Here is a 13,408-nt window from a genome sequence, read left to right on the forward strand (position 1 = left end):
CTTAGATGTATCACACATACGACCCCTTCCCATCTCTCTGACAATTAAGAATGTGAACTGAGAAGTGAATAAACCTCAGACAACATTCATCATTAAATGCTTCTGATGATAAAATGTAAAGCAAGCAACTCAAAATTGAGTTATTTGTACTTGTCACAAGAAACTAGAGATAAAAAAAGCTTCATAATATGTGCAGCTTGGGTGTAGATTAACAACACTAAAACTGTGGTATCAGCAAACAATATAGCTACCAAATGTAAGGTTCTGAATACTTCAGTAAATCAACAGCATCTGCTGTCTTTTCAGTCTATTTTTATCTGTTTGATCTTCTATAAATTTCTCCCTTTGTTCTTAAGATAGAATAGTAAATCAGGAAACTTTTGAAGATGTTTTCCTGCAGTAATAAAGCTGAAATGCCTTCAAAAAGTTTCCATTAAAGGATGTGGTTCAGATCTAGAATGTCTGTTGGACTGCTTCTTGCCCTCACTGTTGAAATGTCAAATGCTGCATAATGTCTCAGGTAGACCCCTTGACCCCAAGATCCAATTTGCCATTCAACTTAGGAGTTAACAAATTTTACAGGGAATATGAATTGGAACTTGTGAGAACAACCCCCTAAAACTATTCAAAAAATGTTCATAGGATTTTGAACTAGTACATGGCCTTTCCTTTCCTCCTTGGCAGATCTCCTGCAGTATTTGACTGAAAGCACTCTGAAACTATATATAGCTCAGTGTGACAGATTAGATGCATGCAATATTTTCTATACCTGACAACAATGTGGATGGCTGTTTCCTCTTTTTCCATTGCCTGCTGCAGCCATCACCCTTTCACACAGGGTCTGTGCCCTCCTTTGGAGTCTAACAACATCCAGAAACACGATGAGTGAAGTGACCTGCTTTTACATTCAGTGGCTTTTGCTAGTGCCTGATTAGAGGAAACACTTTCAGCTGCAATTCTATCTGCAGCTTCATGAGAAAAATTCAGTAAACTTGGGAGTTAACCTGTGCTGAGCAATAAGCCACCTACATTTCCCATCTGAAATGAGATCAGCTGTCCTCTGACACATGACATTATCTATGAGAGTTCACCATAGTAGCTAGAATGACTCTTAAAATTTGCAATACGAATTTTAGGAAGTCAGGAAAAAAAAATAGGGAAAAGCCTTAAAACTGGTGGAGTGCAACTGTTTGGAGTGTAAACACAGTATATAAGTTTTATTTTAATGCATTTAGAAAATGAAGAATTCCCCTTGGTTTCTGGAACACGATGCTGTCCTATGGGATTGCCTCTTCCTCCCATTGGACAGTTTGAGTTTACAAGCATAAGGATACTAACATTAAATAAGACAAGTAAATGTCTGCACTTGCAGCATCATACTGGGCTTGGAAGTGTACCTTTAAAAAAAAAAAAGTGCACAAAAAAAAAAGGCTAAACCTTTCCTAGTCATATGCTGCATTGTTTTAAATGTTCACTGGCTGGCAGATTATGTAGGAGCAGTGAAGACTCATTACCAGCATCACGAGGACTTGATATTTCTCCTTGCTACCAATGACAGAGCTTATCTCCACCTCTGAGCTTCCTTACCAGCATCTCAGTGGAATGTAGTTTTAATGAAAAAAACATTCATCTTATTACCTTTGAATTTTTAAAACAGCAGTTTCTGAAATGTTCAGATTAACTTGGAACTTAGTGAGACAGTCCTGAGCTCTCAACTGAGAGCAGACTCTGGGAAGAGCTTAATACTGAGAAAGAATGTGTGAATAAAACAAAAGCTGGAAACAGGCTGTTAAAGCAGAAATTTCCTATACAATCTGGAAAATCCCTTCATCATTAGGGATTCTTAAGGAAAGAGCATAATGCTGGTTGTCACATAATGGAATTGTCATCGATGACACTGCATGGATATTGACACTGTTACCAGTTCCTGGAGATACGGGGAGACTGTTGTGCATGTGAAGATTGTCATATGCAAGCATGCAGCTACATCAAACTGTTGTCTAGGAAAACATTCTATATTGTCTCCTTATGTAATTTTCTGCAATTCGGAATTGGAACTATACTACAGCAGAACCCCTGCAGAGAAAAGTCTTATACTCTAGGAGCAGTTAATCATTGAGACTTGTATAAGACTTTTAAACATTACAGACCTTGTAGATACAAACACAATCAGATGCTTTCCAGGAAAACTTACAACAGGGCACAATTTTTCCAGCTTTTTTCTCCTTTACCTAATGTTACTAAGTCTTATATTGTGCTAATTTAATTCTTGTACACTTACATACTTATCTTTCTTCATGCTTGAGATGTATAAAATGAATCCTGGAGGAAAAGAATGATGAATATAGCAAGGAGTTTTTATGGCAATCTATCACTAGGGAAATAAAAGATGTTTTTCTCTTATGTTACTGTCACTTCCATATTGCCTGCTCTTTTTGATGGTCTAATGGCGTTCTGCTCCTCAGCCTCAGGGTCATCATTAATGCATGTTGTCCTCACACCACCCTCTCAAAATTACCAAATCCTTTCTCAACTTCCCAGTAAGCAAACTTTCTGCAGGCAAAGCCCACTCCCAGTAGAACTGAGATCTCTGCTAGAATTGGGAAAGCTTTTCACAGAGTTGGATGCAGTTTTATGGCACAGTGACTACCTCCTGTCTGCTTTGGCAAGAAAGATATAGACAGAGGTCATCTTCACATAGAGGATTCCCTTGCTACCTAAATCTTCTGACCTGTTTAAGTATGATGTGGATGTGGGGATCACAGAGTTTTCTTTCAGCTGTTGCTTTGGTAGCTGCAGGGAAAATTTCTTCCTTCCATCCTTCCTTTCTAATCACTGTGCTCCTCAGAGACAGGGGGAACTTTAGAGGCATTTCCTCACTTGGGCTAGGCAGATCTTTCCACTGGAAGATAATCTCAGACAGATGAATGATATCTGAAGAGACTCTGTGAACCCTCAAAAGGTGACTAATTCCCTACCTATAATTCCCAGAAAAACACAGTTTATCCAAAGCATCCTCTTCACCTCCCTGTCTGCATAGCAGCCTTGGAGAAGCAGGGATTTGCACTTTGTTGTGACAGAATTAGCACAGGGCAGTCTGGACACACACCTCCATGGCAGCTGCATCAGATAGAATTCCATGCTCTCCCTGTGGACTGCTCCTGGAGATGCCCAAGCAAGGCCTGAATGGAAAAGGGCATTGCAAAGGTCTGATTTATAGCAACAGAACTCTCTTGCGCAAAATACCATAGGGATAAACAACAGACTGCCAAGGACACTGGTTTCTCGTTCCTTCCAATAGCTCTTACTTTAGGATGTATCTGGATACACAAAGAGACATCAAAGTGCAAGGCAGCCTAGACAAATCTGAAGGGAGCAGTCAAGATAAAGAAGAAAAAAAATCCCTCTGTGACCAGTCCTTTCTCTCCAGCACCCCACCCATCCTCAGGCTGAAGATGACCTGATCCTGGTGAAGAAAGTCAAGCCCATGCATGGCATGAAGCTCCTGCAACAGCATCCAGCTCCAGAAGCAGCAAGTAGGATGGAACTGGTTGATGAACACTGTTTTTCTTAAAATATAACAGTGATTACTTTTTCTGGTTGAAAAAACTGATTAACTTAAAAGTTTTTGGCCTTCCTTCAGTTTGTAACTAGGAGACTTATCTGCCCCTTTCCAACATCAGGTGCCTGGAATTGTTGCAATCCTTCAAAGCCCAGGTAGTGACTGTATTTATGTGTTAGTGTGGCAAAGAAAGATAACTGACTTCACTCTCAGTAAACCTTTATTCTCTTCCTCCTACTTCTTTAACTGATATACGATTCTCTCCCAGTTAAGTAAGAGAGATATATATGGTGCTGCAATGAAAGGATTTCTTTGTCTTTGAAAGGTTTCAAAGAAGCATAACTACACATGTGAAAGTGTACTACAGAAAAACCATGATGAACACACATGCCTGTTACTTCTGCAACACATACCCTGCCACCAACTGTGACAAGTTTATTGCTGAACTTGAGGCTAAAAAGTCAAGGAATTTGGAAAGAATATTTTTCCTTCATTACAAACTGTCACACATCCAGACCAATAAGAAGTTCCTTTTCACTTGGACTGAGATTGTGAAGGTTCTTGGAGTTAACTCCCTGTAAACAGGTGGAATCAGAGGCATCACAAGGTGATTTACTGAAACAATCTTCATTCAATCCCATGGGAAACTTTCCATGTTGTGCAATCTTCCCTGCACTTGAAGCAAGATTAGAGAAGAAGGTACAGACACAGTAGTGCAAAAGGCAGTTCAATGGAAGAGCTGGCATGAAATCATCTGTTGCACTGGAAGAGTACAGACCAAAAGCAAGTACATTTCCAGTCCTCCCAGGCTCTATGGTCAGCAGGTACACAGGCTGGCAGGCACTGCAACACCTGTAAGAGCTCTGAATCAATGCTTATTTTTCTTAGATGCAGTGAAAGAAGGGAACAACGCAGTATATGACAGCTGAGAGGCAGGCAGGTGTATGCTGGTAGTGGTGAGGGGAGCAGCTGCTAGTACATATCACTGGGGACATCATTTACTTACAGTACAGCACCACTGCTCTCCTCCTGCCACATAACTGAGACACAATGTCAAGCTCTCATCTTTCCTTGTCTTCATTGCTGGAATCTCTTTCTTCCCTCTGGCCTCTCGGAAATGGACTGAAAACACAACAGCTGAAGAGACCTTCATTGCCACAGGTCTTGTTATGTACTTTCACTAGCTCCTTTTGTCACAGAATCACAGAATGGTAGGGCTGGAAGGGACCCTTAGAGATCATCTAGTCCAATCCCCCTGCTGAGGCAGGTTCACCTAGATCAGGTCACACAGGAGGGTGACCAGGCGGGTTTTAAAAACATCCAGGAGAGATCGTCTCCATTAATCACCACTCTCTGGACTCTGTCATTCACCTAGTTCTTAATCCACTTCATCATCCACTCATCCAACCCACACTGCCTGAGGATGTTATAGGAGACAGTGTCAAAAGCCTTACTGAGGTCAAGGTAGATGACATCCACTGCTCTCCCCTCACCTAGCCAGCCAGTTATACTCTCACAGAAGGCTATCAGGTTGGTCAAACAGGATTTCCCCTTAGCGAATCCATGTTGAGTCCCCTGATAACCATCTTTTCCTTCCGTTGAGATGGCATTCAGGATGGAGGTGAGGCTGACCAGCCTGTAGTTTCATGAGTCATCCTTCCTGCCCTTTTTGAAGACTGGAGTGACATTGGCCTTTCTCCAGTCCTCAGGCATCTCGCCTGTCCTCCACAATCAATTGAAAGTGATGGAGAGCAGCTTAGTAACCACATCAGCCAGTTCTCTCAGCACTCATGGGTGCATCCCGTCAGGTCTCAAAGTGGTTGTCACTACACTTCCCTTTGTCCTTGAGGCTCAGTACTCTGCCATTATCCTACATGTCCATTCATATTTTCGCCACTCTTCCCCACTCTTGCTGCACTGATAGTGGGAGCTGGCTACTTATCCTGCTCTCCCACTTTCATCTTCATATTGGCTCTCCACACAAGCATCTTCTTTTACCATAATCCTCTGTTCTTTTTTAAATCTTTCCTCAGAATTTATACTTGCCTAAATAATTTAAAACATAAACTGAGAGACAGACAAATCATATTGATTAATATTTATTTAACATGAGCAAGAGAAAAAATGGTTCATAGTTCGCAAAAGCACAAAGTGCATTTGATACCCCTGTCCTACAGTTTTCTACTTGTACTTCTGAAAGCTACAGTACATAGTACAATTTCAGTTGGGTTACAATCCTGTCAAATCTTTGCTAGGTTTCTTGTCTTAGACTGTCAACAGCTCAAATAAGGGCCCTTCCTCCAGAAGGAAGACAGAACATCATGAACGCTGTTCAGAGAAATTAAAACAGGAGGCAATGAGGTGGCAGTGGGCAGACTGTACCTGTGGGTCATTTTTAGTACCTGTTCTAGCAGTACCTCTACCTGTTTTGCAATTTGGGTAATCCAGGATCAAGCAAGAGCTCTGTTACTTGGTGCTGATAATTGTACCTTACACTCAATTTATACTGGTGCTCTGTTTGCCTGCAAATTCACTGCTCTACCAGAACCTAACTCATCTTTCTGCTGAGTGCTCTCATTACCCGCAGTCTGATAAACACTAAAGAACAAAATCCAACTCCATATTACTGTTATTTATGCTACAATTCCTTCTGTCACAGCTACTTTATCTAGATTTGCAACCACCACACAGCAGAGCTGTGCCCTATCCCAGCTATCACAAGCACAAACAAGCCGTTCAGTGCTCTGAGTCACAGCATCAGCCCACTGCTCTTTCGGGCTGATTGTCATTGCATCTGCACTTTCCCGGCTCTATGAACAGTCTGCCTCTGATGATGACAACTAATGCAGGGAGAACCTAGAACTGACAGATCTTGAAGAGGAGAAGAGGATAGCCTTATTACTTTAGATGTGCTCTCCATCAGTGCCCCTAATCCAGAACAGAGCTGCTGAAGCCTAAGATTTACTATTTTATTAAAACAAGCATAAGCAGATATTTCATGGTACTGGTGCTAAATGCTACTAGATGCTAATGTTGTAGCATTGCCAATCTCTAATCTTCTCTCTGAGTGTGAAAGAGGTGACTCAAGACTCCATTTGTCTTTCTTGCTCCTGTGATGAGTGCCTATCAAATACTGAATGCCAAAGCCTATGATGGTTTGAAATGCCTTAATGAACAACTTGGTTAGTTTAAGGACTTGGGAATGAGAAGTCAATATTATCAGTGAAAGCAAAGCACACATAGTCAGAAGGTTCCCCAAAACCATTAACCCCCAAATCTACTCTTAGCTTGTGAGTTTCATGTGGATCTAATCTAGGAACCCTTTCTTACCAATAACGTGAAATGCATTTAGCAATGAATGTGATTTGGAAAACATTTATGGGGTGTATATGAGACTTGTTCCTCACCTTTGATACTCAACAATTAGCTTGACCCAATATCCACAAGAATTATTCTTACCAGCATTAGTAGGTACTGGCTTATGCTTTATAATGGTGTCTTTTAGCTTCAGGGTTTTATCTTCATTAATAAATCACTGAATAATGCTAAATTGGATGACTGGTGGCCAGCACCAGCACTTTTCACCTACATCTCTATTCACAGTGCAAAGAAACATTCTGGGCCTGTCCTTGTTCAAAATTTCTACTCCATTCTCTGAAATTCTTACAACAAACACTTTGCTGCATTTAAACATATTCTTTCACTCTAGTGGCATTTGAAGCTTTAGATATCCAAACTACTTAAAGGAAGATAAATTCTACTATTTGCTTTTGCTATGTGGCAAATGTTCTAAGCAGTAGTATTTTTCCTCTTGCAATAAACACAACACATGATCAAAATCTCTGAAAAGAAGCTGCTGAATTATCCAAGCCACATAATTGCCCTCATAAATATCACCTTGAATATACACTGGGATTTTTTTACTCTTTCTATTTTAATTGAAAGGTTGCTCTAAAATATCATTATTTATGTTTAATATTAGTTGTGAAATGATTATTAATTAATATTAGTAATAACATTAACATCTACATTTCTAGACAACATTTATTCATGGCTAGTTTGTGCAATTTACTCTTACATCAACATTTGCCTTCAGTTTGAATGCCACTTGCATCCTTGAGTTTCTGTCCTTAATGTCCTAGGGATCACTACCATATCTCACAGACTTTGTTTTGGTAAGGTTTGGTGAACCAAATTCTTGCACAGCCTCAGATTGTTTTGTTTTGGTCATTTTGGGGGGTTTGGTTGGGGTTGGGTGTTTTTCGGTTGGTTTTTTGGTTTAGGAGCTTTTTTTGTTGGTTGGGATTGGTTTGGTATTTTTGCTTTTGTTTAGATTTGTTCTGGGTTTTGAGTTTTTGGGGTTTTTTTGGGTCTGTATCAGAAGTACCTTGGAATAACCTGAAATTACATTTGCTTTTTGGGGCTTCTTTTTTTTTTTTTTAAACAATATCATCCAGTGAACAACTAATATAGAGATTCTCCTCTTTCTTAGCTGGCAGATTGTTGGGAAAAAGCAAGAGAGAAACACGTGTATTCTTTAGCCAAGAGTTTTCCACTAAGAATTTCAACACACTTCCGTGTTCTATTGCACACTTTCTGTATGACAACCATTCCTGACTTCATGTCAGCGGAAATGTCATAGGCATCTTCTTGCTCAAGCCATTCTTGAAGAAGATGAGCAAACAAACTTTTCAGAACTAGTTCTAGCTCTAGCACTTCCCAATACTAACCTACTATGAATGTTAGTTCCTTTTCTATTTTTCTGTATGTCTCTAAACACTCTCCCTCCTTGTCCCCTCTTAAAGCTTTGCATACTCTCATGGCACCTACTCATCATTTTGCCCACATCTTCTCTACCCTCCATCCTGGCTCATTTGCCTTTCTTTTTGACTATGGTCTCAGCCATGAGTTAATCTCTTTCCTTGCCCTTCATATTGCTGTATCTCTTTATTTTCCTGCTTTTCCAACTAGATATATAACTTTCGTCTGTTATTTTCTGTCCTTTACACTTCTCCTGCTTACATTTTGTTGTTCTCACATCCTTGCTGTACTGACTACACTCCTTCATTCTAACATTCCTCTTAGGTCTCCTGACAGACACAATCCCCGAGAGCAGATATGGTTAAACCTTGGTCCAGGTTGTGAGATGAGGCACTAGGCTTGCAGACCAGTCCAGCTGCCCATGGGAGGATGGACCCACTCTCCAAGCAGGAAGCCACAGCTGAAGGCACTGGTCAGCTATTTATCTTCTGCCCCCCCCCCAATCCTTTTTTATACATCTGATGAACTGCCCTGTCACTTCTTGGGTTGTGTCATGACTTCAGTGCTTACAGGATCAGGAGGGTTAGTCCCCTCCCTCAATCATGGCTTCTGCCATTAGGCTTCCTTTATCAATTCCTCTCCATTTCTATACCTCATTTCATTTTCTGCCTCTCCAATTTCTCATATTTCCTTTACTTATCACCTGTTTCTCGCATATGCAGCAAAGACACAACTGTTTTACTCACTAGTATACCTGCTTTACAGTAGTACACTCATAACAACTGCATATTGAGGACAATTCAACAGGGACAGCACTCCTGCCATGTGTTAAAGCTACACGTGGAAGCATTCATCTCACTGAGTCCCAGTCTACTTTTGCAACACTGGAACTAGGAAAATAGTAGTTATTTTTTCTAATGAAAACTGAAGTTTTGAAAGGTGAGGACTCAGCAGCCCAGGGAAACCCCTTTCACACTGTATGGTAACAGAACAAGAGCAGTCTCCTTGGCTGGCAAGAGCAGTTTGCCTTTCTAGACCTTTGTGGAAAAAAAGTGTGTCAAAACCAGGCAAACTAAGCGTAACTAAGATGTTGCACTTACCCTTGCAGTGAAGTCCACAGCAGCACCCCGATTTAACAGCAATGTAGCTACATTGATATTTCCGTAGTGAGCAGCTATGTGGAGGGGAGTGAACCCACTCTGGAAAAACAAAACAAAACCAATAGATACTTATTTTTTTATAGATCTCATTGGTGCTCCAAAATTTGTATCACAAAAGCTAGTAGTAGGAGTCTGCTGCAAGTCATCATTCCAATTCTGTACTAGTTTTCACTCACTGGCGTTTATTTATAGACTCTCCGAGAGTCTAAATAAAAACATACTGCTATGCAGGAGGGAAAAAAATTAGCATAATTATTCTAGAAGACCAGAAGTAAAATGAAACTTTCCATTATTCCAGAACAACAGCAAAACATTTGATTATTAAGGCAATGATCTGTCTTTTATAAGAAAGTCAGTCTTGCAAGTTAAATCTCTTAAAAATTCTTTGCAGAAGTCCAGATACGAGTCATTTGATAATACTTGCTAACTGTTTTTTAATAAATTCAAAGTAGATGCAAATGAAAACAACATCAAAGATGACTATAAATTATTAATATAAACTTTTTTCCACGGGTTAGTACCATAAAGATCAGGCTCCCACTGTGGGCAATCACACTGGGTTATGTTCAGACACCACGAGTAACCACCCTAATTAGAAAATGTCTTACTGATAAAATTACTTCAACAACTTATTTTCATATTTAAGTAGTTTTACTTCCTTTTAAATAATGCTAAAACATGCAGCAATTCCACCAGTCCTGCAAAGTATGAAACCTTATGGGAACTAGATGCATTTCTAAGTTGTTAGCAAGCCATGCTAGCTGCCACTGCCTTGCTTTGGGAGTTTTGCAAATGTAAAACCACTCTCAGATCATTCTATTTGCTGACACCGTCAAGGTAAGTGTCATGCAGAAGCCTAAATTTAGACCTGGGTGCGCAACATGACAGGGTTGTCTGCAGCTCTGAACACATCTGATAAACATAAGCTCCATAAGAATCGCTGAAAACTCCAGCTTACATAAGCATGAGTGGTTTATGATATCATTTAGTTCCCAAGAACACTTGCTCATATGTTTAAACCCTAGGATCAGCTGCAGAAAGCCCTGGTATCTAAACTACAGTCTTCTCTAGCACATGCTACTTCATTTCATCTAAAGCAGGTATCTATCCTATAAAAGGCAAGGCAAAAAGGAGGAGGAAGAAATGATGCAGCAGCACTAAGTCATGGAGGAGTGATGATGCATATATATATTTATATATACCTCTGTTGTTCTATTCACCATCATCTAGGTTAACACATTTGGAAGCAAAGAGGGGGGAAAAAATGAACGGTTAGTTCACCACTGGTGATATGGATGCAAAAAGCTTCATGATTGCTACGTGGCATGGCAGCTCAGATGATAGCACAATTGGCACACAAAGGAAGCCTGACTGAATGGAAGCTGAATGATCCATTATTTCGAATGTTGTTACATGTTTACTAAAGTTCTTAAAAGAGCACAAACAACTAAGCAAATGACTTAACTGTACAATATCTACAGCATACCACTGCAGGAGTGGCTTTCATTCCCAAGAGGATAATTCTAATAATATTTTGCTTATTTCCCATTTGCCAAGTTTCTACAGCAGAAATCAACCCTGGTTTGAACAAAAAGGGAATGGAGGAGAAAAGAGGCAAAGGAGGCAAACAAAACGTTATTTTATATCACACGCTACAGGAGAAAGTTAGGTGGAAATCCATGGCACAGTACGTCACACTAAGGAGATCTTCAGTGGATCTAAAACATCTGGTCAGCACTCAACAGCATGAAGCCTTTTTTCTTTTTACTACTGACCTTAGACTCCACATCAGCATTGTGATCGTTCTGCAGGAGCAGAGCCGCTGCCTTCGTATCATCCTTGCGAGCAGCGATGTGAAGGGCAGGAAGACGGACTTTTCCCTTCGTATCATTTTCAAGCAGCAGTGAAACCACCTGGTCATGACCTTGCTGCAAAGCTACTGCCAAAGGCGTGAAACCATCCTGCAATACACAATGGGGACTATCAATACATATTCCAAGTTTCCCAAGGGGTGGAAAGGGGAAGGGAAGAGATCTCAGCATTAGTAACAGTACTGGCTCAATTTCAAAAGCAAAATGTAATGATGGGAATTAAAAGTACCCTGCAACAACACTGAGATTGGAGTAAAGTGTTGCTGAACTAGATCCCAGATGCTCAAAACATCTTTCTGGCACCTTAGGTTTAAACATAAGACATAAGCAAACAAAAATGACTGAGACTTAAGAAGAGAAGTGTGAAATTACTCAAAAACTAGTAGTTACATAAATATATGTGTAATGATAGAAAAAGGTATAAAAAAGTAGAAATAGAAAAATTATAATTGTCAGTAATGTCTCTCTAGTAATTTACCATCCATTCCCCCCACTACTACAGATTATAATCTATGTTTATTAAGGAAACAAATTCCAATGCTTCATCTTTGTCCTCTTATTTGTGGTTTAAAAACTAATAATATTTGAATACCAATACCACATTCTGTCAATACACCAATTATTTTACCACAATTTCCATTTATTAAAATTTATATGGGTGTGATGGACAATCTGCTTACAAACAGAAATTATTTCCTTTCACAGTAGCAAATAGCCAACCATAGAGGTGCTGAAACCTGAAAAATAGAAGATTTTTGTTTCACAGGTTTTGGAATGGATTCCTCAAACACTTGAAAAGTACAGTCTGGGATGTTTTTATAATTTTACTTTTCTGGATTCTGAGAAAACTATACAATGAAAGAATTGCCATTTAGATTCTGCTTCTTTACAAATATTTAAGTGGCATTCCAATCCAGGACCACATTCAGCTTTGCCCAAAATAATACCTATAACTCACTCAAAGCATCAAAAATGCTAATTACTCTACTTGGGATATTTATTACATTTGACTCCTTACCAACATATCTAAAGTGCCTATAATTGAACTTCATGAGAGTTTAGTAGGTAAACATCTTCTTTCACTTTTTGACTGCTTATGTCATGGTGAACTTGTGTGAAATTAAAGCACAGGAACGACAGGAATGTAGATCCTCACACTATGTCAGAAGTGGAGAGTTCAAGTGTTAACTTACTATCTTTTGGAACTAAAAGCAATGCTTTCAATCAGCAAATTCTCTCTCCAGCTTACCAAAGAGGGTTTCAATTTAGGAGAAGCAGGAGGAGTTCTGAAAAATGGCATGTTTTCAAAATTTTGAAGGGAAAAAGAAGGAAAAAAAAGGAAAATCACTGAAATTACTTGGGTCTTAATGAGCTTTTTTTCTTTTTTTTATGAATTTCCAAAAGCTCATTTAATCACAGCTTTGCCTTTGCCTGCAGCTCACCATCCTCCAGTAGCAGGGCAGCACTGTGGGCTGTGGTCTTGGACAGTGAGAGGCTCGTGTGGTGAAACAACCATGCAGCTTCAGACTGCAGGCAGAGTGCAGCACAGGGTGTGGAAAATGCTGTGTTGATCTGAAGGCCAAAAAAACTCTGTGATCATCCCCACAAGAGGGCTCTGGCAATATAGCTATGCTGCACCTGCAGAAATGGAGCCTCTTGCGTGGAGAAACCCTGAGTGCAACAATAGCTCATGTCTTAGTGACCTGGAGATGTTGGCTACCTGGTCTGTTTATACAGCCAACAACAGTGGCACATTCAGCCACTTCACAAAGAAAAGTGGTTTAGCTATCTACAATGTCTTTTCTTGTCAGGCTTTCCCTTCTACTAAAAATGCTCCTAAAAATAATATTAAAAAAATCCTAGGAACATATTTTTTCCTTTTCTTAGGGGAAAGAGAGTGAATAAACAGGAAAGAGCACTACATTTCAATCCCAGGATCTATGTTTCCTAACTCTGATGACAGTTGCCCATCATTTCAATGTGTGCAGAGGTCACTGTATCAAGGCCAAGCAAACTGCAAGGAAGAATATTAGTGCTGACAAAAATGCATTTGC

The 13,408-nt window shown here is 39.8% G+C and overlaps 1 protein-coding gene across 1 annotated transcript in view; it reads right to left on the reverse strand.

Annotated features, from left to right (window-relative positions):
- ANK3 (ankyrin 3) overlaps nt 1-13,408 on the reverse strand; it is a 211,589-nt gene that overhangs the window by 126,534 nt on the left and 71,647 nt on the right. Inside the window, exons 6-7 of the mRNA XM_062001483.1 lie at nt 11,259-11,444; nt 9,424-9,522 (exon numbers count right to left, since the gene is read on the reverse strand). Coding sequence (XP_061857467.1) covers nt 9,424-9,522; nt 11,259-11,444 — 285 coding nt within the window. The remainder of the gene's footprint in view (nt 1-9,423; nt 9,523-11,258; nt 11,445-13,408) is intronic.

This window comes from Colius striatus, chromosome 8, assembly GCF_028858725.1.
Source record: "Colius striatus isolate bColStr4 chromosome 8, bColStr4.1.hap1, whole genome shotgun sequence".
NCBI classification, from domain to species: Eukaryota; Metazoa; Chordata; class Aves; order Coliiformes; family Coliidae; genus Colius; species Colius striatus.